Source organism: Fundulus heteroclitus, chromosome 1, assembly GCF_011125445.2.
Source record: "Fundulus heteroclitus isolate FHET01 chromosome 1, MU-UCD_Fhet_4.1, whole genome shotgun sequence".
NCBI lineage: Eukaryota > Metazoa > Chordata > Actinopteri > Cyprinodontiformes > Fundulidae > Fundulus > Fundulus heteroclitus.
Window position 1 is genome coordinate 43,406,470 of NC_046361.1, and position 25,062 is coordinate 43,431,531.

General features: G+C 48.5%; 3 protein-coding genes and 2 long non-coding RNA genes across 16 annotated transcripts in view; 4 read left to right on the forward strand and 1 right to left on the reverse strand.

The window, feature by feature from the left end:
- Positions 1 to 1,989: 1,989 nt before the first annotated feature.
- cdk20 (cyclin-dependent kinase 20) lies at positions 1,990 to 13,917 on the forward strand. Of its 7 annotated transcripts, none has more exons than XM_036143622.1 (9): positions 1,990 to 2,124; positions 2,537 to 3,099; positions 3,132 to 3,441; positions 4,733 to 4,921; positions 6,157 to 6,278; positions 6,411 to 6,473; positions 7,142 to 7,265; positions 9,955 to 10,110; positions 12,837 to 13,917. In XM_036143622.1, the coding sequence occupies exons 3-9, from the start codon at positions 3,172 to 3,174 to the stop codon at positions 13,026 to 13,028; spliced, it is 1,116 nt and encodes a 371-aa protein (XP_035999515.1). In that variant the 5' UTR covers positions 1,990 to 2,124; positions 2,537 to 3,099; positions 3,132 to 3,171; the 3' UTR covers positions 13,029 to 13,917. The 7 variants fall into 7 exon arrangements, with proteins under 7 accessions (XP_035999515.1, XP_035999519.1, XP_035999528.1 ...); XM_036143626.1 differs by having other exon boundaries at positions 2,537 to 3,017; XM_036143635.1 differs by having other exon boundaries at positions 2,537 to 3,246; positions 3,328 to 3,441; positions 12,837 to 13,646.
- LOC118564756 lies at positions 3,448 to 4,728 on the reverse strand. Its single transcript, XR_004932026.1, has 3 exons — positions 4,638 to 4,728; positions 4,350 to 4,491; positions 3,448 to 4,235 (listed from the first exon to the last, which is right to left on the reverse strand). It is a non-coding gene; the product is annotated as an uncharacterized LOC118564756 (long non-coding RNA).
- LOC118564754 lies at positions 8,289 to 9,521 on the forward strand. Of its 2 annotated transcripts, none has more exons than XR_004932023.1 (3): positions 8,289 to 8,532; positions 8,571 to 9,393; positions 9,432 to 9,521. It is a non-coding gene; the product is annotated as an uncharacterized LOC118564754 (long non-coding RNA). The 2 variants fall into 2 exon arrangements; XR_004932024.1 differs by having other exon boundaries at positions 8,571 to 9,412; positions 9,451 to 9,520.
- A 120-nt stretch (positions 13,918 to 14,037) lies between the features above and the next one.
- On the forward strand, positions 14,038 to 17,813 carry gata1b (GATA binding protein 1b). The gene is made up of 5 exons (XM_021312662.2): positions 14,038 to 14,856; positions 15,979 to 16,201; positions 16,307 to 16,458; positions 17,018 to 17,143; positions 17,627 to 17,813. The coding sequence occupies exons 1-5, from the start codon at positions 14,689 to 14,691 to the stop codon at positions 17,771 to 17,773; spliced, it is 816 nt and encodes a 271-aa protein (XP_021168337.2). The 5' UTR covers positions 14,038 to 14,688; the 3' UTR covers positions 17,774 to 17,813.
- Positions 17,814 to 22,582: 4,769 nt separating this feature from the next.
- Positions 22,583 to 25,062, forward strand: part of mbd1a (methyl-CpG binding domain protein 1a) — a 29,436-nt gene continuing 26,956 nt past the window's right edge. For 3 of the 5 annotated variants that reach the window (XM_021312663.2, XM_036143674.1, XM_036143670.1), the window contains exon 1: positions 22,583 to 22,707. The gene's annotated coding sequence lies outside the window, so the exon portion shown is untranslated. Of the gene's footprint in view, positions 22,708 to 22,750; positions 22,930 to 25,062 lie in introns of those variants that run through there. The other 2 variants (XM_021312666.2, XM_021312664.2) reach the window with 2 other exon arrangements.

Here is a 25,062-nt window from a genome sequence, read left to right on the forward strand (position 1 = left end):
TGATGTTGGTAAAGCATTTTCCGGTAAATACCGCCACCTGCTGGTCAGAAGCGCTGAGCTCAATTCTGTTCATGCACCAGTTTTCTAACAAATAGCGAACCGCTATTTGTTTTAAATTACAAAACGTTCATTTAGAATATGAGCCGGTTTTTATTTCAGTGCCCGGAAAAGGAAATAGCTACAATTACATTTTGTGTCATTTCTGTTTTGCATTTGATATTTTATACCAGAAAATCTGACCCAAGAAATGACCCAATTCATCATATTCCTGGAAAGGCAACCATTCTATATTGCGCCTCTAAGCAGTTCCTTCTGCACACCTTCAAACAGGAAGTCCCGTGTGAATGAAGCAGTTTTGCTGGAATGGGCTAAATACCATTAAACACAAATACAAAAATCATATGGAGAATACATAGACAGAGAGGTATAGATAAATGCAAGAAAATATTAATAATATGAGATGTTTGGCAAGCAGTGACTAGAAAGCGGATTTAATTGCTGAAAAAGTTGAACATTGATTACTCAAGTAAAACTGATGTTTCAGCAGCACAAACACACCTTGAAAAACTAGATATTATACAACATCAAGCATTAAGAATTGTGCTGGAGCATTCAGAACCATCCTAACAGCAGCACTGCAGGTGGAAATGGGAGAAATGCGTTAAATCTAAGAATACAATTAGCAATAAATTACTGGTTAATCTACAAGGCAATAAACCAGATCATCCAAAACATGACATTTTGAATCCATGTTGGGAGAAAGGAAAATAACAGACTAAAATTTTTGGGTGAGTTATTAATAAAATAACAGAAGAAATTCAAGTAGGTACTTTCGAAATAAGTTAAATGTTACGTCTAGTAGTTAAAATCCCCTGGAATTTTACTGGAATAAAAAGTAGACATGGCACAAATAGAAAAGAAAACCAATAAGAAATAATAGTTTAGACTCAAACATTATACAATAACTTGTAAACAACTATTAGTACGATCAGATTATTCAGATGCAGTAAAAATACCAGAATTTAAATAAAAAATAGCATCACAAATGGATTATGTGTATAGACAGGAGCAATGTTGGCATTTTCTTAGGTGGAAGACAAAACCATTAAAAAGGAAGTGGAAAACAGAGCAGAAAGGAGGACTGACTAATTACACGATGCGGACACACAGGACTACACTGGTTAGAATGCAAAATCACAGTACAGGGAAATGTGAATACTGCAGGGAGCAGGAATCAACAGAACATGTTAAGTTAAAATGTCAGAAATAGGAATAAGAAAGAATCATTAAAGAAAAGTTTAATATAATAGACACATTGTAAATGAGCTTAGAGAGCAATCCTATGCAAATTAATATTTCAACTTTTTAAGAAAACAAATTGATTGGTGCATCATTGAGTCCATCCTCACCTCCTCCATCACCATCTGGTACGCTGGTGCCACCGCTAAGGACCAGAGCAGACTGCAGCGTGTCATCAGGTCTGCAGAGAAGCTGATTGGCTGCAATCTTCCATCTCTCCAGGACCTGTACGCCTCCAGGACTCTGTGCAGGAAGATTGTGGCTGATCCCTTCACCCCAGTCATGGACTATTTCAGTCACTTCCCTCTGGCAGGAGGCTGCGCTCCATCAGGACCACAACGTCACGCCACAACAACAGTTTTTTCCCATCTGCTACCAGCCTTATGAACAAGGCCCAGAGCCGCCTGTGACTCTGGACACTGCCTCTCTCCCCCGTTCAGGACTACAAGCTTCTGCGTTACATTAACACACAGTTTACTGAGTGTATACAGCTTCTGTATATAGGTCCTTTTTACATTTTACCTTTTATTTTACTGTATTCTTATTTTTTTGTCTGCACCATCGACACCAAGTCAAATTCCTTGTGAGTGCAAACCTACTTGGGGATAAACTTGATTCTGATTCTGATTCTGATACATCTGGGGAGTTAAATCATGAACACTCCATACCAGCTGGTGGCGGTAATGCGCGTTTTAAGGTTTTCGCTAACCGTCAGTAAAATCCCTTAGAACAAGAACAGGAGGAACAGACAGGTAGTTCTTCACACTGGCGACCTGTCCAGGTGAACCCCGCCTCTCGCCAGGTGAACGCTGGATGAGGGATTAGGTGGGTCAGAAAATGATGGATCTTTCCTCCTCTCTGACCGGCGGCAGAAGGTCGGTGTGACGTCACAAGGCTAGCTGCTCAGGGCTAGCATAGCCGCTCCGTTACCATGGCTACGCCTCTGTTAACGGTTGGTGAGGCTGACGCTACGTCACCAGGTTCCGTTTTAGCGCCGCTAACTTACCGTCACCGTGGCATTTTGTGGCATTTTATCTGCTTTTTAACGTCAGAGAGGTTGAGTTAGAGCGAGCGTCAGAGGAATGGAGGATTATGTGGAGGTTTAACCGAGGAGAAACCCACAGCTTCCTGAAACAGCTGCCTTTCTCTTCCTGGAGGAGCTCACAGGTTCTCCTCCTGCTGCTCACTTAGAACGTCAGGCTGGTTCTGATGGTGTTCTGGTTCTTCTCTTGTTCAGAGCAGTCTTCCTCTCCACCTGGGTTCTCAAGGGACTAAAGAGGAGCTTCAGTTCTGACAGCGACGCTGCAGAGACCCACAGACTGACCCACAGAGTGACTGACCCACAGACTGACTGATCCACTCCTGACCCACTGACTGACCCACAGACTGACTGACCCACAGACTGACTGATCCACTCCTGACCCACTGACTGACCCACAGACTGACTGACCCACAGAGTAACTGACCCACAGACTGACTGACCCACAGAGTAACTGACCCACAGAGTAACTGACCCACAGACTGACTGACCCGCAGACCGACTGACCCACAGAGTAACTGACCCACAGACTGACTGATCCACTCCTGACCCACTGACTGACCCACAGAGTGACTGACCCACTGACTGACTGACCCACAGAGTAACTGACCCACAGAGTAACTGACCCACAGACTGACTGACCCGCAGACCCACAGACAGACCGACCCACTCCTGACCCGCAGACTGACTGACCCACAGACAGACCGACCCACTCCTGACCCACTGACTGACCCACAAAGTGACTGATCCACTCCTGACCCACAGACTGACCCACATACTGACTGACCCACAGACTGACTGACCCACAGACTGACTGACCCGCTCCTGCAAACATGGAGCAGTACAGCATCCTGGGTCGGATCGGCGAAGGAGCACATGGCATCGTTTTCAAGGCCAAGCACATAGAGGTATCTCCAGCCAGGTGGTGTGTTGGGGGTTCTGGTTCTGGTTCTGGTTCTACAGGTGCTGAACTGGACTCTGTGTGTCAGACAGGAGAGACCGTGGCTCTGAAGAAGGTGGCTCTGAGGAAGCTGGAGGAGGGCATCCCCAACCAGGCCCTGAGGGAGATCAAGGCCCTGCAGGAGATCCAGGACAACCAGCATGTGAGTGTGGGAGAGCGTCCGGGTCCGAGGCCTCTGGTGCTGCTGCCGGTTCTGGTGTGGTTCTGGCCTGGTTCTGGCCTGGTTCTGACCTAAACCGTGTGAATGAAATGTGTCATTAGAACAGAAACCCCGTTATTGTCCCACAGGAGGGAAATACGGGCGTGATGGAGTTACACGGCCCGTTGGTACTGAGCTCAGTTAAAGGAGCAGTGAGGGTGTCTCACCGCTAGGTGGCGCTGTGGAGCTCGGTCTGTAGACCAGAACCAAACCCGGCTCCTTCCCAGCAGACGACGGGTCGTCTTTCTACATCATTCATATTGTCCAATCAGAGCACAGCATCAAAGTCTGTCCTCTCCGTCTCCTACATGAAGACCTGCTGTCGGTGGAGGAGAAACAAGCAAAGACGAGCGTAGATCATCTTCCTGCTGTTATCTGTTAACGGAGGACCATCCATGTGATAACCGAGGGAAAACCAGAGTCTGTGACAGGGAGCCTGAACATCTCCCCCTGCCAGAGGAGAACCATCAGCCTCTCCTGCAGCTACACCAGGGGACCTCCTCCCTGAAGAAGGTCACCACCAACCAGGCTGCAGGTCCAGACATGGAGTCAGGTGCTGAGAAGCTTAGGTGGTGGAGGCGTGGACAGCATCAGGTTCCTGGACCTCCACATCTCCTCAGACCTCCTGGACTGAGAACACCTCCACCTGGTGAAGAAGGCCCAACCACGGCTCCTCTTCCTCAGGAACCTGAACCGGTCTGGACTTCCCTCTGAGCTGCTCAAAAACTTCTACAGAGCTACAATAGAAAGCGTTTTGCGTGTCAGCCTGACAGGGAGGTTCTGCTACATTTCCTACGTGCTGCTGGTTCCACAGGTTCTGATCCGACCAGAACCATCAGGCCGTCTCTGACCTGCTGATGGGTATCTGCACACGTCCAGGTCCTCAGGGCGTCTCTCTGGACCTTCATGCTGTTGTAGGTCTCCTGCTTCTGTAAAGTCACCGTGGTTTTGACAGGAGCGGTTCAGTCTGAGCAGATCCTGGGGACTTCTGGCCTGTCAGGACATCACGCCTGTTTAGTGTGTCACCAAAGATCATGTTTACACAGCAACAGTAACTCTGGATCCCTGAAGACTATTAATTCAATCAATAATACTTTATTAATCCTCAGATGGTGACAATCAGCCAATCAGCTGCTCACCTTCAGACGTCAGAGCGTTCCACAGCGAGCTGACCTGAAGCTGATGTAGCTGCTGGACAGACTGCATCTCAAAGCTCCTCTGCTGGTCTCCTCAGGTGGTGAAGCTGAAGGACTTCTTCCCCCACGGTACCGGCTTCGTTCTGGTCTTTGACTTCATGCTGTCGGACCTCTCTGAGGTCATCAGGAACTACCAGCGGCCCCTGAGCCCGGCTCAGGTGAAGGGCTACATGATGATGCTGCTGCAGGGCGTAGCCTTCCTGCATCACAACAACATCATGCACCGGGTGAGTCCTCCCAGCCCCCTCAGCTGGACCTGCTGAGGGGACCTTACGGGCCAGTACCAGAACCTTACGGGCCGGTACCAGAACCGTGAACCGTCTGTGATCAGACAGAGGGAAGCTTCTGTTGGATTAAAAATAAAGTTCAGTAGCAGAAAATGAGCTGAAATATAAATTCTCTGTCATCTGCATAGATTCAATTCTATTTTATTCATATAGCACCAATTAACATCACATCATCAAGGTTCTTTCCAAAGTCAGCCTCCATCAGATCCTCCAGGTTGGTGAGAAAGTTTCCTCTCTAAGGAAACCCAGCAGGTTGCATCAAGTCTCTCCAAGCAGCATTCACTCCTCCTGAAAGAGCGTAGAGCCACAGTGGACAGTCGTCTGCATTGTTGATGGCTTTGCAGCAATCCCTCATACTGAGCATGCATGAAGCGACAGTGGAGAGGAAAACTCCCCTTTAACAGGGAGGAGAACCTCCAGCAGAACCAGAACCAGGCTCAGTGTGAACGCTCATCTGCCTCCACCCACTGGGGCTTAGAGAAGACAGAGCAGAGACACAGAAAGCACAGAAGCTCACATTGACCCAGGAGTACTTTCTATGTTAGAGAAGACAGAGCAGAGACACAGAAAGCTCAGAAGCTCACATTGACCCAGGAGTACTTTCTATGTTAGAGAAGACAGAGCAGAGACACAGAAAGCTCAGAAGCTCACATTGACCCAGGAGTACTTTCTATGTTAGAGAAGACAGAGCAGAGACACAGAAAGCTCAGAAGCTCACATTGACCCAGGAGTACTTTCTATGTTAGAGAAGACAGAGCAGAGACACAGAAAGCTCAGAAGCTCACATTGACCCAGGAGTACTTTCTGTGTTAGATGATAATAGAGGATGATCTGCCTCCCCTGATGATGTCACAGCTAACAGAACGCCAGACCAGGTGTACCTTCTATGAAGAGAAAATGACAGAGAGCAAAAAGTTAAAAGCTGAAATAACAACAAATAATGCAGATTGGAGAGCAGTAGGAGAACTCAGCAGAGAGAGAGAAATAGACCCTGATGTCCTCCAGCAGCCTAAGCCTATAGCAGCATAACTGTAGAGGTAGCTCAGGGTAACATGAGCCACTCTAACCCGCCTATATATGGATCCATTCATCACTTTATGTATCTGTCTGCTGTGTTTGTAGAAACTGTTTCTAAAGAACAAACTCTGATCTTTTGTTCTGGGTGTCTGGAGAAGGACCTGAAGCCCGCCAACCTCCTCATCAGCTCCTCAGGTCATCTGAAGGTGGCAGACTTTGGTCTGGCCAGGCTGTTCAGTAATCAGGGGGAAAGGCTGTACAGCCACCAGGTAGCCACCAGGTAAGCAGAAGCTCCGCCCCTTTGTGCGGCTCCTTCACCTGTTGTCCAGGTGGCAAAGAACATGAAGCTCTCAGAGGCATGTCTGCTGTGAACCTGCTGCCTCCCACAGAGTGTCGTCTCTTCTGTGTTCAGGTGGTACCGAGCTCCAGAGCTGCTGTACGGAGCTCGCAAATACGACGAGGGAGTTGACCTGTGGTAAGGTGGACCGGCCGGTTCTGCTGCCGCCTGGTTCTGGTTCCCATGAACTGGACCGGCCTTTGTTCTGACTCCAGAAAAAGCAGCTTTCCTGCAGTCTTTAAAGGTGCCTCGTCACGTATTCTGACCATGAAAACACAAAAACCGCCTATTCATCTTCACGTAAATCCAAATACGTTCTGGTGAGCCTGAACAGAACCTCCAGCAGAACCGCGGCGCTTTCAGAGAGATGTCAGAGTCCCAGACCGACCCAGACTGACCCGGTCTGCCGGTTCCTCTGCTGGGTCGCTCCACCATGCCACCTCCAACATGGCGGCGACCTGCCACCAGGCTGTAACGCCTCAGGTGATCTCAGGTGATCATGTGATCACAGGTGATCACATGATCACCTGAGATCACCTGAGGCGTCTGGGCCGGGTATAAATGGCTCCTCTGCTTCTGTTTTAGCGTTAGCGTAGCTCAGGCGGCGTGCTGCGGTGCATTCACAGCGCCGCTCGCTAACCTGCAGCAGAGACAAAGTGGAACCCAGAGATGAGCAGAACGAGCCGTGGGAATCTAACGGGGAACGTCTGGCGTTAGAACCCACGCTCCGTGACGCACCTGTAAAGCTGCAGGGTGAGCAGCGACTGAGCAGCGACTGAGCGTCTCGTCTGCTCTCTGCCTCTCAGGGCGGTGGGCTGCATCTTTGGAGAGCTGCTCAACTCCTCTCCTCTGTTCCCCGGAGAAAACGACATAGAACAGCTCTGCTGCGTCCTCAGAGTCCTGGGCACGCCTACACGGGACACCTGGCCTGTGAGCAGAACCGCACACGCAGCAGAACCCCCCCCCACACATTTACACCCACAGACAACACGTTAAGTTATGCGCCGGTCAGGAAAGCAGCGTCTCCTGGTTCTGACTGGGTTCTAGGTCGGGTTCTGCAGCTGTAATCACGGTGCACGAAGCTGCTGGTGTCTTGGTTCCAGTGAAAGTTCAGAACAGGTTGTTGAGTTTTCAGAACGTTCTAGGCAGGATTTTAATGTTCAGCTTCAGAGTTTGGGCTGTTTTGTTTCTCTGGGAGGTTCTAGAGTTAAAGGAACCTTTAGGGGGAGAGGAGGTTCTAGAGTTAAAGGAACCTTTAGGGGGAGAGAGGAGGTTCTAGAGTTAAAGGAACCTTTATGGGGAGAGAGGAGGTTCTAGAGTTAAAGGAACCTTTGGAGGGAGAGAGGAGGTTCTAGAGTTAAAGGAACCTTTAGGGGGAGAGAGGAGGTTCTAGAGTTAAAGGAACCTTTAGGGGGAGAGAGGAGGTTCTAGAGTTAAAGGAACCTTTAGGGGGAGAGAGAAGGCTCTAGAGTTAAAGGAACCTTTAGGGGGAGAGAGGAGGTTCTAGAGTTAAAGGAACCTTTATGGGGAGAGAGGAGGTTCTAGAGTTAAAGGAACCTTTGGAGGGAGAGAGGAGGTTCTAGAGTTAAAGGAACCTTTAGGGGGAGAGAGGAGGTTCTAGAGTTAAAGGAACCTTTATGGGGAGAGAGAAGGTTCTAGAGTTAAAGGAACCTTTAGGGGGAGAGAGGAGGTTCTAGAGGACGTTGGCTGAGCAGTAGAGGAGGTTCTAGAGTTAAAGGAACCTTTATGGGGAGAGAGGAGGTTCTAGAGGACGTTGGCTGAGCAGTAGAGGAGGTTCTAGAGTTAAAGGAACATTTATGGGGAGAGAGGAGGTTCTAGAGTTAAAGGAACCTTTAGGGGGAGAGAGGAGGTTCTAGAGTTAAAGGAACCTTTAGGGGGAGAGAGGAGGTTCTAGAGGACGTTGGCTGAGCAGTAGAGGAGGTTCTAGAGTTAAAGGAACCTTTATGGGGAGAGAGGAGGTTCTAGAGGACGTTGGCTGAGCAGTAGAGGAGGTTCTAGAGTTAAAGGAACATTTATGGGGAGAGAGGAGGTTCTAGAGTTAAAGGAACCTTTAGGGGGAGAGAGGAGGTTCTAGAGTTAAAGGAACCTTTAGGGGGAGAGAGGAGGTTCTAGAGTTAAAGGAACCTTTATGGGGAGAGAGGAGGTTCTAGAGGACGTTGGCTGAGCAGTAGAGGAGGTTCTAGAGTTAAAGGAACCTTTGGAGGGAGAGAGGAGGTTCTAGAGTTAAAGGAACCTTTAGGGGGAGAGAGGAGGTTCTAGAGTTAAAGGAACCTTTATGGGGAGAGAGAAGGTTCTAGAGTTAAAGGAACCTTTAGGGGAGAGAGGAGGTTCTAGATGACGTTGGCTGAGCAGTAGAGGAGGTTCTAGAGTTAAAGGAACCTTTATGGGGAGAGAGGAGGTTCTAGAGGACGTTGGCTGAGCAGTAGAGGAGGTTCTAGAGTTAAAGGAACATTTATGGGGAGAGAGGAGGTTCTAGAGTTAAAGGAACCTTTAGGGGGAGAGAGGAGGTTCTAGAGTTAAAGGAACCTTTAGGGGGAGAGAGGAGGTTCTAGAGTTAAAGGAACCTTTATGGGGAGAGAGAAGGTTCTAGAGTTAAAGGAACCTTTAGGGGGAGAGAGGAGGTTCTAGAGTTAAAGGAACCTTTATGGGGAGAGAGGAGGTTCTAGATGACGTTGGCTGAGCAGTATCTGGGCTAATAACAGGGAAGGTTTGAACTATGCAGACAGAAGAAGTGTCGCGTTCCTCTGATGCTGAGGTTCTAAATAAATAAATACATTTTCAGAATTTTGTGAAGAGTTGTAGTAGAAATAAAAAAATAACTAGAATCTCTGTTAGATTAAAGGAGATTAAAGATTAAAAATACCCCTTAAGACTTAGCTGAGGGGAAATGACCAGGTGACCAGGTGAGTTTAATGCAGACAGGTGAGTTAAATGCAGACAGGTGAGTTTAATGCAGACAGGTGGGTTTAATGCAGACAGGTGAGTTAAATGCAGACAGGTGGGTTTAATGCAGACAGGTGTTACAGCAGCAGGTCAGGTGAGTTTAATGCAGACAGGTGGGTTAAATGCAGACAGGTGGGTTTAATGCAGACAGGTGTTACAGCAGCAGGTCAGGTGAGTTTAATGCAGACAGGTGTTACAGCAGCAGGTCAGGTGAGTTTAATGCAGACAGGTGGGTTAAATGCAGACAGGTGGGTTTAATGCAGACAGGTGTTACAGCAGCAGGTCAGGTGAGTTTAATGCAGTCAGGTGTTACAGCAGCAGGTCAGGTGAGTTTAATGCAGACAGGTGGGTTAAATGCAGACAGGTGGGTTTAATGCAGACAGGTGTTACAGCAGCAGGTCAGGTGAGTTTAATGCAGACAGGTGTTACAGCAGCAGGTCAGGTGAGTTTAATGCAGACAGGTGGGTTAAATGCAGACAGGTGGGTTAAATGCAGACAGGTGAGTTTAATGCAGACAGGTGTTACAGCAGCAGGTCAGGTAACCTGAACACCTGTACCATCATGATGTGAGCCAAGTGTTCAGACATGAACAGCAAATGACGGCAGCGTTTCCAGGTGAGACTAAAGTCAGGAACTTTGTGCTCTCTGTCGTCAGGAAATGGTCGATTTACCAGATTACAACAAGATCACCTTCAAGGAGAACCCCGCCATCCCATTGGAGGAGATCGTCCCTGACACGTCTCCTCAGGCCATCGACCTGCTCTACCACTTCCTGGTGTACCCGTCCAGGCAGCGCTGCTCTGCCACACAGGTAAGAGACAGGAAGTGAGCTGCTGACCTGCTGCTGGCGCTCAGCAGCAGGTCAGCAGCTCAGTGTGAGCGTTTCTGCTGACTTTAGGGGACCGAGGCGCTGCATGTCTGCAGATGGCAGCAGGACCACCAGGGGGCGCTGGAGGAGCCGCGCTCTTAGCTGTCTCCTGTTTTACAGTCAGGACGTAGTTTTAACTAATGTGAAAAAGGCTAGACACATTTATCTGTAAAGCACATTTCTGATTAAAATATAGGAAGATAAAACAAAATAAAAGCAAGTAGGAATAAAATGTAGAAACAAAATAAAACATGGGAAAAATACAAAGTAAAAGCAATCATTAAAAACAGCTGGACTATAAACTTAAACTAATAATGTTTCAGTTTAACTTTCCTGAACAAACATGTTTTTAACTTTAATTTAAAGGAACTCAGGCTTTCAGCACTTTTACAGTTTGTTCCAGATCATAGGAACTAAATGCTGCTTCTCCATGTCTGGTTCTGGTTCTGGTTCTGGTTCTGCAGAGCAGATTCTACTAAAGATAAACATGGATTAGTTTCTCCAGATCCTGCTGAGACATCAGTCCTTTAATCCTGGAAATGTTCTCCAGGTTCTAGAAGGTCCACTTTGTCTTCAGATGGAGGTTCAGGTGTGAGTCCATCACTACTCCCAGGTTTCAGGCCTGATCAGTGGTTCCTAGCTGAAGCAGCTGAAGCTGTGAGCTAACTCTGGATCTCTCCTCTATTGGTCCAGAAATTATTCCTTCAGTTTAGTTTTTATTCAGTTAAAGAACATTTTGTCTCCTCCTGCATTGATTTCTTCTATTTCCTCAGAGGCTGAACTGGTTCATAGTCACCTGGTGACATGGTGATGTAGAGCTGTGTGTCGTCTGCATAGTGATGGTAGCTGATGATGTTTATGATCTGAGCTAGAGGAGCATGTAGATCTAGAACAGGAGGAACCAGGATGGAACCTTGGAGAACCCCACATGTGATTTATGTCGTCTCTGATGTAAAGTTACCTGCTGACACTAAAAGTCCTTTAAGTAGGATTTAAACCAGTGGAGAGCTGCAGCAGAGAGGCCGACCCAGTTCTCCAGATGTTCTACCAGGATGGAGTGATCGACAGTATCAATGCTGCACTGAGGTCCATCAGAACCAGCACTGAGGTTCTGAGGTCCAACAGAACCAGCACTGAGGTCCATCAGAACCAGCACTGAGGTTCTGAGGTCCATCAGAACCAGCACTGAGGTTCTGATGTCCAACAGAACCAGCACTGATGTTCTGAGGTCCATCAGAACCAGCACTGAGGTTCAACAGAACCAACAGGTCCACCAGAACCAGCACTGAGGTCCAACAGAACCACTGAGGTTCTGAGGTCCAATAGAACCAGCACTGATGTTCTGAGGTCCAACAGAACCAGCACCTTGATCAGGGCGGTCTCTGTACTGTGGTGAGGAAACCTGACTGGAAAAGATCAAAGCGGCTGGTCGTTGTTAAGAAGGTGTTTAATTGTTGAAATACAACTTTTTCAATGATCTTACTGATAAAGGAGGTTTGAGATGGGCCTGAAGTTCTGGAGTAGAAGTTTGTCTAAATTGTTCTTTTTCAGCAGTGGTTTGATAATTGCTGTTTTTAGGGACTGGAGGAAAACTCCTGACAGAAGGAATGTGTTTATTATCTGAGTCAGATCAGACGCTATGACAGGCAGAACGTTCTAAAAGAACGCTGTGGGGAGAACATCAAGGCAGCAGGAGGAGGAACTTAGCTGCTGAGTGATCTGGTCTAAGCTTTTGTGGTTTATTTGACTGAATTGGGACATTTTGTCAGAAATAGTTCCAGCTGAATAAAGCTTTGGTTCTAGAGTTGGTGTGGATGTACAAACTGATCCTCTAATCTTTAGGATTTTCTCAGTAAAGAAGTTAGCAAATTCATTGCAGGCCCTGGTGGAGTTCTGAAGCCACGGACACAGGAGGGTTTGTTAACCTGTCGACTGTGGCAAATAAGACACGAGCATTATTAATGTTTTTCTTAATGATCTCAGAGAAGAAAGATTCTCTTGCATTTTTCAGTTGTAAGTTATATCTGTAAAGTCTCTCTTTATAGATGTCATAGTGAACCTGGAGTCTATTTTTTCTCCACCTGCGTTCAGCTTTTCCACATTCCCTTTTTTCATCTCTAACTGATGGAGCATTTCTCCAAGGAGATTTTTTCTTCCCGGAAACAACTTTCACTTTAACTGGAGCAATGCAGTCAATGATGTCTGAGACTTTAGAATGAAAGTTATCTACTAGCTCATCTACTGAGTTGCAGCCCAAGGTTGAAGTATCAGAGTAAGCTTGAATAAAAGTTTCTGTGGCATTGTCCTTAAAGGTGCGTTTTCTTACGATGTCCCTTTGGCTAAATGAGTCGCTGGTAATGATACATTCAAAGGTAACGGAGAAGTGATCAGATAAGGCAACATCAGTTACATTGACCTGAGAAATGTTTAGACCTTTAGTGATGATTGAGTCTAAAATATGTTCTAAAAGTTACCTGCTGCAGCTTTAAGGTCTTGAAATCTAAGAATTATTTCTGTCTTTCTGTGGAGCCTCACTGGTCCCAGAGAACCGGGTCTGCTCTGTTTGGTTCTACTACCACTGCTGGGGGGGGGGGGGGGGGGGGGGGGGTTATAACCTATAGCCTATTTATTGACCAATACATTTACTGATGGTGTTCTCCTCCCTGAAGGCTCTCATCCATCCCTACTTCTTCTCCACTCCTCTTCCTGCTCACCACTCGGAGCTGCCGATCCCCCAAAGGGGGGGTTTCCCCCCCCGCCAGCGCCTCCAGGCTCCGCCCCCTGACTTCTCTGTAGACCTGCCCAAGGAGAACAGCGTGGTGAACCCCGCCCTCCTGCGGCCTCACGCCTCCTGCCTGTGAAGAGACGCAGCCTCTTTGTGGACAGAACTGAACCGAACTGAACCGAGGCGAACTGAGTCAAACTCAGTCCAGCTGAACTTAATCCTACTGAACGGAATCAAAGTGATTCAAACTGAACTGAATCAAAGTGAATCCAAATGAACATTAACTAAACTGAACTGAACTGAATCTAACTGAACTGAACTGAATCCTACTGAACTGTAACTGAACTGAACTGTAACTGAACTGAATCAAAGTGATTCAAACTAAACTAACTGAATTGAACTGTAACTGAACTGAACTGTAACTGAACTGGATCAAAGTGATTCAAACTAAACTAACTGAATTGAACTGTAACTGAATTGAACTGTAACTGAACTGGATCAAAGTGATTCAAACTAAACTGAACTGAATCCTACTCAACTGAACTGAACTAAACTGTAACTGAACTGTCACTGAAGTTAATTGAACTGAACTGTAACTGAACTGAATCAAAGTGATTCAAACTGAACTGAATCCTACTCAACTGAACTGAACTAAACTGTAACTGAACTGCATTGAACTGAACTGTAGCTTAATTGAACTGAACTGTAACTGAACTGAATCAAAGTGATTCAAACTAAACTGAACTGAATCCTACTGAACTGAACTGTAACTGAACTGGACTGTAACTGAAGTGTAACTGAACTGAATTCAACTGTAACTGAACTGTAACTTAACTGAACTGAATCAAAGTGATCCAAACTAAACTGAACTGAATCCTACTGAACTGAACTTTTACTGAACTGAACTCAGAGGGATTCAAACTAAACTGCACTGAATCCTACTGAACTGAACTGAACTTTTACTGAACTGTAACTGAAGTGTATCTGAACTGAACTCAGAGGGAATGAAGCATGTCTGAACAGTCTGACCTGCTGTTTGGTTTGTTCTTCTTACGTCTGGTTCAGCTTTGAGTCACTGACCCGTTTCTGAACTGTTGTCCTGATTCCACCTTCATGCAGATGTTTGATATTTTAGATTTAATCTGGAGCTGGAATCAGAACCTCAGTACCAGAGGAAAATATCTGCGACCTGGTTTTAGTGGTTCCAGCCAGAAGCTGCAGAATCTCATGCATCTCCAAGACCATAATGGATCAGCTGAAGGTCCAGACCCTGCAGACGCTCCATGACCTGCAGCCCGGTGGGAAAGACCTGGGGCTGTTACTGAGGAGACCGGTAGATTCTACATCATACCACTGGTTCTCACTGGGAGAACCAGACTGACAGAACCTTTCTGGTTCCAGACCATCAGGATGATGGTTCTGGTTTAAAATGAACTTAAAAATTAAGTCTGCAGTGATCCGGTTCCCAGTGTGAGAATCCCAGTCCTGCAGGTTCTGATCCCAGGATTTAATGCAGAACTTCTGGACCGGGCCTGGACTTTCTTTCTGCTTCTTCATATTTCGGCTGTTCTGTTTCCTCGGGTATTTCCACTGATGGCTCAGTGTCGTGTTCTGACGGTGCAGAATGACCCAGTTTCATCAGGTAAAACCAGAAACCATTAGCTGTGGCTTTGTGGGCGGAGCCAGAGGTTGCTCCGCCTCCTGTGGCTGCTGCAGCCTCACCCCCAGAGAGAGGAAACCTGAGAGACCGAGCGGCGCCACAGCAGCTCCTGGGCCCAGTTAGGATCTCCTCTCTGATGGATGCTCCTGTTGGACCAGAGATCCTCCAAGATCCGACAGAGCTCTCACTCTGCCCGTTTCCTCTCAGGAGAACAGAGATGATGTCAGGTTTGCCTCCATCAGCCGCTTGGTCCTCGGCTCCTTCAGCCCCCGGATGGGACGGGTCACCAGGCTTCAGCGTGAAGGTCAGAACCAACCGACCCATCGCACTTTAATGTTCTGTTCCAGGACCCAAATCAGCAGGGTTCCCTTTAGAACCAGTTCTACAGACAGAACCAGGACCTCAGCGATTCATTACGGACGTTCTTGTTTCAACGTTTGCCTTTGATGTTTGGCCACATTTTGGCCTGAAATGAGTCTGTCCTCAACATCCCATAACTGAGCTGCTGTTCTGTTCGGTTCCTGTTGTGTTTGAGATGAACTGATTTAATCTGATCAGACGTGAACATCCTGTCTTCCTGTCATGGTTAAAAACAACCTCAGGCTTCAGAAAGTCATTTAGGCTGAAGCTTTCTCCTCACGTATGGCAGTAGAACCGGATTTATGCATCAGTTCTCTTAGAGAACCTTAAGTTTCTGAAGTGGAGACGTTGGTCCTGGTGTCAGATCTGCAGAGGAGCACATCTGGAGGAACATTTAGTGCTTTTCTCGTGTTTTCTTCTTTAGTCCTGAGCCCAGCTCTGTCTGCCTGGACCGTCGCAGCACAGCAGCTGGTAACTCATTACTTTCACACCAGCTGGGTTCTACCTGCTGTCAGTTGTGGGGTTCCTCAGGGGTCCATCATGGGCCCCTGGTCGTGGTGTTATCTATTTTCAGTTCTTTGCAGCTGAGATGTGCTGTTGGCTGCAGGAACCACTGGAACCAGGAGACCTGCTGAGGTTTCACTGAGCAGTGATGATGGTGAGAGCTTCTCTGTCTGGCCTCTTTGGCTCCTTCCAGCTGTTCTACCATCAGGAACCGGGGAACCGTGTGTTTGGGTCGTCTGTCCTGCAGACAGCCAGGATGCTGCGGTGTCTAACTGGCTCTAGGTGCCCTGAACGCACCATCCTGGTCCTACTGACGGCAGTGAGACCTCTGTGGACCCACCGCTCACTTCCTGGAGGTGTTTGCTGAAAACTAAACTCTCAGCTCTGACTTTAGATTCTCATATTCTGTATTTCTGCTGTAATTTGTTCAGTTTTTCTGGATCTCGTTGTCTCAGGTGTCCTGAAGCTCGTTTGGTCGCCTCGGTTTAAACAGACTGGTTAACAAACCCAACATTCAGATTAAAGTCTAGAAACTGTTTTAACATCTATATTTCTTTCTTAGTGTGACCCCGCCCCCTCAGACCCTCTCGTCCAATCACGGTGGCTCTCTGATGAAGGCCTCCTGAGGCGGCCTCACCCATTGGACGATGAGCCATTCAGCTGCTGGTACCGCCCCCCTCCTCTGTACTCCACCTGTTCTGGGCATCCCACTCTGACTCCGCCCCCCCGGTGGAACAGCAATCTGCTCGGTCCCTCCCCTTCTTCACCTGACTGGAGTGACCCAGGTGAGCATGGACCTGATGCACCAAAGCCTGTGATTGGCTAAAGCGTAAGCCCCTCCCACTACTGACAGGAGCTGCCACACCCGCTTTGACTCTTTCTGTGTGCAGAGCAGCGCGAGTGTGAGAGCTGCGGGGCGAACAGCGCCCTCCTGTGGAGGAGAGCCGCAGCAGGTAAACACCTGTGTTACACCTGCAGCCTCGGCCAGGAAGACGGCAGCAGGGACCGGAACACGCCGCTGCTGAGGCCGAAGAGGAGGCGGGTAAGTCCCTGATGAGGAAGACCATGCATGCTAGCGCAGGTTAGCAGGCTCCACCCACCCACATTAGGGGCGGAGTCAGAGGCAGCAGGTGATGAGACAGCATCAGACCCGGAACAGATCCTAAAATTAAAACTATTAAAAGCGTAAAGCGTGAGAATATTTGTTCTTTAAAAGCTAAACTGGAAAGTTCATCAAAGTCTAAATAAAATGGTTCTTTAGAACCTGAGAAACCTGAGAAACCTGAGAAACTGAACCCTGGAGGCCCAGTTGGGTCTTTAAGGGTCCTAACTGTGAGCGAACAGAGTGGACGGTAAAAGTCCTGGACTCGTCTTGCTCAAGGACACAACGGCAGACCCAGATAAACTCCCGTCTTCCTGTAGCTCGCAGTGAGACGTTCTGCTGCGGCTCAGGGATTACGTCACAGAACCGGACCTGCCCAGGTGCGCGGCCACCAGGGGCAGCTCTTACCTGTGCGCTGGGACCCGGTTGGCAGGTTCTGCTGCTGTGCTGCAGGGTTCTGGGTTCTCTGCTGCAGCTCTCTGTGTGTTTCTGGTTCCAGACGGCGGCGGCCAGGAAAGGAACCCGCTGCTCCAACTGTGAGACTGAAACTACGTCTCTGTGGAGGAGGAACGCTGCAGGAGAACCCGTCTGCAACGCCTGTGGCCTCTACTACAAGCTGCACCAGGTTCTGCAACGTCTACGCCAGGAACCAGATCTTTACATGCAGTAAAAACTGAATCTGACCGGAAATTCTATTTTATTTATATAGCGGCAGTTCATGAAACATGTCATCATGAGGCTCTTTATAAAATCAAATTCACTCCCAGCAAATCCTCCCTGTGGAGCTCAGCAGGATCAACAGCATCATTTCTACCAACTGAAGCACAACCCAGTCCGTGTTCTGGAGGTCCTGACCCAGTTCCTGGTTCTGGAGGTCCTGACCCAGTCCGTGTTCTGGAGGTCCTGACCCAGTCCATGTTCTGGAGGTCCTGACCCAGTTCCTGGTTCTGTTGGGAGGAGATGGAGAAATAAAGTTGTTGATCCTGACTGACCTCAGACTGAGAGAAGAGGTTCTGTTGGTTCTGTTAGAAATATCTGGTTCTGCTTCCTACAGACCGGGCCGCCTGGTGCAGCAGAACCTCTCTGACCTCTCACCTCCTGTCTGCAGATCCAGCGGCCTCTGGTTCTGAAGAAAGAAGAGATCCAAACCCGGAGGAGGAAGGTGGCCAATAGGAGGACCTGCAGGAAGAGAGCTGACCAATCAGGGAGCTTCATCCCTTCCATCAGGGCCTCCTGCTCCTCCCTCCTGCAGTAAACCCACGGGTTCTGCTGGGGGTTCTGGTTCTGGTTGTCGCTGTGGTCCGGAGATGATCATTGAACCCGGTTCTTTGGATCAGACTGACCGGGTTGCGGTTCTGGATCCCAGAAACTGGACCGTTCTCTCTGTCCTTCATAAACTTTGCGTTTGGTTTGTGTCAATAAAATGCTGAGAACGCTGAACGGTTCATGTGTTTGGTTCTGTTAATCACTGCTGCCCTGAACCGTTTGGACCCAGCTGGTTCTGGTCTGGATGAGGAAGAAGAAATGCGATATTTATTAATCTGAAGTATAGAAACCGCTGCTGACCTTAATCTGACCTTTTAACGCGATCCAATGAAAAATGTCATTTATGGGTTAAATGCCGTAGAGACCACAGTCAGTGGTCCGTTCAGACCTCAGCAGGTACGGCACCAGAACCCAAACCGGTTCCACTGGCCTGTCGGGTTTAGGGTCCGCTGGCCTCCAGCAGCCGATGAGACCACATCAGTTAAAACAATGAGCTAAAAACATCCGTTTATCTGTAGAGCTCATATTAACCCGTCAGCGGTCCAGTCGGGTCGGTCCAGAGTTTCTCTGTCAGAACCTGGAGCCACGCAGGACAGCTGCTGCACTGCAAAAACGGACCTAAAAATAAGTAAAATGATCTTAAAATGTGTGTTTTTGTCCTAAATTTGAGCATATAAACAAGATGATCTGCCAATAGAATGAGTATTTTGACCCCTAAAATAAGATAATTAGACATCCTGCACTTGTAGTAAGATAATGGAGATGAATTGTTCCCATTTTAAGTGCAAACATCTTATTCCATTGGCAGATAATCTTATTTATCCGCTCAAATCAAGGACAGAAATACTCATTATAAGAAAATTTGACTTATTTTTAGTTGCGTTTTTGCAGTGTGGCTCTAAAAGCCCAATCAGAAAATGTCTGATTAGCTTTTAAAAGGTTCTGATCAGTGACGACTCAGAGGTCCAGAGGAACCGGGTTTTTATTTCTAACCAGCAGCAGACCAGAGGACACACAGCAGGGCTGATGGTCGCCGGTCAGGAAGCTTTAAAAGCTTCAGCTAAACAGCGGATTCTTAAACGATGTTACGACGTGTTCTTTACGCTGAGCTGCACCGTCTGTGGTGCCGTTCCCAGATGAAGAGCCTCTTCCTTGTTTAAAAACGACCAGAACCCCCCAGACCCAGAGAACCCATCGGTTCCTGTGGTGCAGGATGCTTTAACCTGTCTGCACCTCCACAGTCAGGAATCTTCATGGGACTTCTGCTGACGCAGCAGAATCCCCCAGACACAACGAGACGCTGGAACAGTTCCAGCAGCGAGAACCCGTCCTGAGGAGCCAAGGCCCGTAGAACCTGACAGAACAGAACGACGAATCAGGAAGATACACACCAGCAGGTTCTGGTCGGATCAGAACCGGTGGAAACATGGTGAAGAGAGCAGCACTGAGGAACCCCCCCGTCTGTGAGTCCGTCTGTCCAGCAGCTGACTTGGAGCGGACCGGGTCGTCAACAGAACCAGGATCCAGACAGATCAGCTAATCTAGAACAGATTCTCTCAGTGCTGTCAGCTGAAATTAGTTTGTTTTGAATGGAGCTCTGAGCGTGAGCCCCCCCTCCCCCCCCAGCCCCCCGGGCCCTGAGGCCCCCAGGGGCCCGGGGCCGGCTCTGGTACCTGTGGGTCCGACCCACTGTAACGGGCCGGCTGTGTGCGGTTCCAGCCGCAGCGGGACCCTCCTGTGTTGAAGCAGACAGTGAAGGCAGCCCCCCCCCCCCCCCCCCCACCCAGAGCCTGCTGCTGGTGCCTGCAGGAGGCCGATGTTGTGCAACGCAGGAGGCTTCTGGTTTTCCGGAATCATAAAAAAAGGCCAAGAAAGGGAAAGGGATATGAAGAGAGAGCGGTTAGTGGTCTGAGGCCGGCCAGACTGCGTCAGGCACCAACGGCACATCAGCAACCACAGCCATCAGGCGTTCAACCGTCGCTCAGCAGCTCCTCCACCGCTGCACTGGCTCTACCTGACGGAGCGGGGTCAGCAGCACCAGGACCGGTTCTGAACGCCGGGCCGGTTACAGGCTCCGACTCACTGTGGTTCTGAAAAGATCCGATTCTTCCTCGCCTTCAGCTTAGCATGATGCTGCCACCACCGTGTCTCACTGTGGGTTTGAGGTTCTCAGAGGTTCTAATTGCTGTTCCAAACGGTTCTAGAGCAGTCCAGCCGGGCCTGGAGGAGAAGGTTCCTGTCTTTGAGCTCTTTGGTTGCTGCAGGCCGTAGAACAGAACCAGCACCGAGCAGACGCTGCGGGCCTTCCTGGTCGTATGTCAGCCCCTGTGACACACCGCTGCTGACGGCCTGTGAGGAGATGATGAGAACATGTCAGTTTTTCTCCTCCAAGGTGGATTTGATCCTGGACACCTGAACAGAAAACAAACTGAAGTCTCTAAAAGACAGAAGTAAACCCGTATGGTTGCATAAGTGCGGTTATTTAAGTAACGGCACACGATTAACCCGCTTTGGTCTGCAGAGGTTCTGGAGCATCAGAGGGTCTGACTGTCTAAGTAAGGAGAAGCATCAGTAGACATTAGGCAGAACTGGAAGTCCAGCTAAGATAAAAACAGATGAGAAGACCAAGACTGAAGATCTGCAGGAACCTCCAACACGACACGTGAAAACGATGAGCACTGTCTGAGCTTTGTGGCCTCATAAAACATGCAAGTTAGGACTGAAACACATGCAAAGTCTCTGCTCTGACCAAATCAAGACTGCCCTGTTTGGACCCACATCAGAAGGACATGTGAGCATCAACCAACACAACCGCTGGATCTACAACCATAATCTAGGTGGAGAAAACTGAGCAGCTCCAAAGACCAGTCAGTGTGGATTTAAAGCCTTCAGGTCTCTGCAGGACAGCAGAGACACAGAAGATCTTTATCGTTCAGCAGGACGGCAAAGTATTCATCCAAAGAGAACAACGACTTTGCCAGAAGGAGGTTCAAGTTTTGGAAATTCAATTTAATTTTAATTATATTGCGCTAATTCATGACACATGTCATCATCAAGGCTCTTTCCAAAGTCAGCCTCCATCAGATCCTCCAGGTTGGTGAGAAAGTTTCCTCTCTAAGGAAACCCAGCAGGTTGCATCAAGTCTCTCCAAGCAGCATTCACTCCTCCTGAAAGAGCGTAGAGCCACAGTGGACAGTCGTCTGCATTGTTGATGGCTTTGCAGCAATCCCTCATACTGAGCATGCATGAAGCGACAGTGGAGAGGAAAACTCCCCTTTAACAGGGAGGAGAACCTCCAGCAGAACCAGAACCAGGCTCAGTGTGAACGCTCATCTGCCTCCACCCACTGGGGCTTAGAGAAGACAGAGCAGAGACACAGAAAGCACAGAAGCTCACATTGACCCAGGTGTACTTTCTATGTTAGAGAAGACAGAGCAGAGACACAGAAAGCACAGAAGCTCACATTGACCCAGGAGTACTTTCTATGTTAGAGAAGACAGAGCAGAGACACAGAAAGCTCAGAAGCTCACATTGACCCAGGAGTACTTTCTATGTTAGAGAAGACAGAGCAGAGACACAGAAAGCGCAGAAGCTCACATTGACCCAGGAGTACTTTCTATGGTAGAGAAGACAGAGCAGAGACACTATTTCTCTCTCTCTGCTGAGTTCTCCTACTGCTCTCCAATCTGCATTCTTTGTTGTTATTTCAGCTTTTAACTTTTTGTTCTCTGTCATTTTTCTCTTCATAGAAGGTACACCTGGTCTGGTGTTCTGTTAGCTGTGACATCATCAGGGGAGGCAGATCATCCTCTATTACCAGTCATTTATCAATCAGAGATATTACAATCTCTTGATCAATGTTATCATCAGCAGTTTATATCACATTAAAAAGGTGACGGTGATTACTGGGCGTTGTTAACCAGCAACAAGTCCTGTCTGGTCAGGATGTTTTATATTACTTATAACAGGCTCAATCCTTGCTGCTAGTACTTTGGTCAATATCCTATAATCACATCTGAGTCGACTCACTAGACGAAATTATTCGCATTTAAGTGGATCTTTATTTTTCTTAAGGGTCACCGAAATCATAGTCTGTGACTGTAGCGAATATTATAAACAAATACAGTGAGGTTATGTATTAATTTAAAATAAATTAATAGATGATACAAAAAATACTTGAATCTTTCTTTAAACTTTTGAATACAAACTGTCACAAAACATATTAAATACATTTTCATCATCATTGATTAATTTATATCACTTAAGTTATTGAATTGTTAATTGTAAAAACTAAAATAAAAATTGGGGACCCCAAGCGGCCGCTTAGTTCGCTTATGCCTCGGGCCGGCCCTGTATGGTTCTCCTGACCAGCAGGTCCCTCTGCCGTCCGGCAAACTTAGCCAACAGCTCGACCCACAGTGCGCATGCTCAGACGAGGCTGTGAGCGCCACGGGGATGGTGATTTCAGGGACGCTTCGGAAATATTATAAATCACATACTGCATTGAACGTCCTGCCAGAGATGCCGCACAGATACAAAGTTTTGCTCCTCAGACCCACCTGTCCAGGTGTTTCAGGAAACTGGAAACAGATCTGCTGAATAAGTGAAACTCACTCTGAGTTCAGCTTAAATGTTCCGAGTCAGTCAGTCAGACGTTGATGACAATAATAATGAAGAGTGAACGTGATAAGGCTCCTCTGCGTTCATGCTGAGTCATTTATTAATCAGACTAATACTTTTATAGACTCAACTGATGGCTCTTAATCACCTTTTAATGCTGCAGACTCTCACTCTGTCCGCAGGATTCAGCATTTCATCAGATTGTAGCGAAGTGGCGCGGGTGATTCTGTGAATTCCAACTGTCGGTGCGGGCCCTGAAGGCAGCATATGAGCAGGCGGAGCAGCTGAGGGTCTCCTGGAGCGGTGAGTCACATTAAAACGCTTTATTTCGCTTTACTTCTCTGCTTTATGCGCTCCGAGGCTGGCGCCGGTCCGGCCGGACACATGTGAGCGAACAGCGCGGAAACAGAAGCCCTGAGGCCGCAGCAGCAGGCTGAGACCACCGCCGAGGGGCTCCGGAGCGCAGCTAAACATGTCTGCTGCGGGGCTGCGCGCGCCTTTAAACGCCTTCCTGTGCGCGTGCAGGTGAATCAGTGACAGGTAGACGGCGTGCACACCTGGTTCGGCCCAGGCCCGGTGATCTCGGGGTTCGGTTTAGCTGCAGATTCAGTCTGCAGGGTCCTACAGCGGCCCGGTCCGTCGGCTGACTACATTTCCCAGCATGCATTGGTGGAATGTAGGGAAGATTTTCTGGGTCCTGTATCAGACCCTGAAGGAGCTCTTCTCTCTGGACCCATTTGGACCGCATGTCTGACCCAGACGGTTCCGCTCAGTCCCTCCTGTGATCAGAACTTCCTGTAAAGTCCTGGAGTTTCCAGTCCAGAACTAGTCCATCTGTAGTCCTCTGGTTCTGGTGGTAGATGGCCAGTAGCCTGCAGCTCTGACGCTTAAGAGCGACTAAAGTCACTAGAACCAACGTTTGGACCCAACAGAACCTGGCCCACTAATGAGCAACGCAGCAGAACCGAGACCAGCAGCACAGATCCAGCTTCCTTCAGTGTGAACAGGCGTAGACAACGTCCCAACCTTTAGTGAAAGCCTCATGTGTTGCTCATCGGGTTGTGGGTTCCATTCCCGGGGCCCCTACCAGACCAGGCTGGCTGCCTGAAGGCGTCTTCCTCAGAGAGGGTCTGGGGATAAACGCCTCAGGGCTGCTGATCTGTGAAGGTCCTTTAATGCACCACCGTGATGGATTTCATCCAGAGCCTTGACGGCCTGCTAGCATAATATCGGGTCTGGTCTTGTACTGGTAGAGGCCGTGGTTGAGCAGTTAAACAATAATTAGACAATAATTAACGCGGCTAAAAAACATCAGCAGACATTTAATTCCCAGCAGATTTAGCTCGACTATTTTCCACACCCTGTTGACGTGAGTTTTACAGGAAGGGATCGATAGCCTCAGATACCGGTGAACAGTCGGGGTTTTTCACCAGCAACCCATTCATCAGGATGATGGCTGTTGGTGCTGCTCAACAACATGGCGGCTGGTTGGAGGCGTTCAGCGTCAGGCTCCGGCAGCCATGTTGGATTCATTGCTCCCGTGCGTTTAGCTGCAGCCAGACGCCGTTGAGCAAATAGAACCGCGTCATCTGCATACGTGATGAAGTTGAGGGCAGTAGCTGCTTCAGTAGCCGCTTCAGTAGCCGCTTCAGTCGCTGCTTCAGAAGCTGCTTCAGTTGCTGCTTCAGTCGCTGCTTCAGTCGCTGCTTCAGTTGCTGCTTCAGTTGCTGCTTCAGTCAGTGCTTCAGTTGCTGCTTCAGTTGCTGCTTCAGTCGCTGCTTCAGTCACTGCTTCAGAAGCTGCTTCAGATTCTGCTTCAGATGCTGCTTCAGATGCTGCTTCAGTTGCTGCTTCAGACGCTGCTGCTTCAGTCGCTGCTTCAGTTTCTGCTTCAGTTGCTGCTTCAGTCGCTGCTTCAGTCACTGCTTCAGAAGCTGCTTCAGATTCTGCTTCAGATGCTGCTTCAGATGCTGCTTCAGTTGCTGCTTCAGTTGCTGCTTCAGTCGCTGCTTCAGTCACTGCTTCAGAAGCTGCTTCAGATTCTGCTTCAGATGCTGCTTCAGATGCTGCTTCAGTTGCTGCTTCAGACGCTGCTGCTTCAGTCGCTGCTTCAGTTTCTGCTGCTTCAGTCACTGCTTCAGTTGCTGCTTCAGTCGCTGCTTCAGATGCTGCTTCAGACGCTGCTTCAGACGCTGCTTCAGTCACTGCTTCAGTCACTGCTTCAGTCGGACTTCAGTTGCTGCTTCAGTCGAACTTCAGTTGCTGCTTCAGATGCTGCTTCAGTCACTGCTTCAGTTGCTGCTTCAGATGCTGCTTCAGTCACTGCTTCAGTTGCTGCTTCAGTCGAGCTTCAGTCGCTGCTTCAGACGCTGTTTCAGTCGCTGCTTCAGTCAAGCTTCAGTCAAGCTTCGGTCGCTGCTTCAGACGCTGCTTCAGTCGCTGCTTCAGTCGCTGCTTCAGTCGCGCTTCAGTCGAACTTCAGTTGCTGCTTCAGTCGAACTTCAGTTGCTGCTTCAGATGCTGCTTCAGTCACTGCTTCAGTCGCTGCTTCAGTCGCTGCTTCAGACGCTGCTTCAGTCGCTGCTTCAGACGCTGCTTCAGTCGCTGCTTCAGACGCTGCTTCAGTCGCTGCTTCAGTCGCTGCTTCAGTTGCTGCTT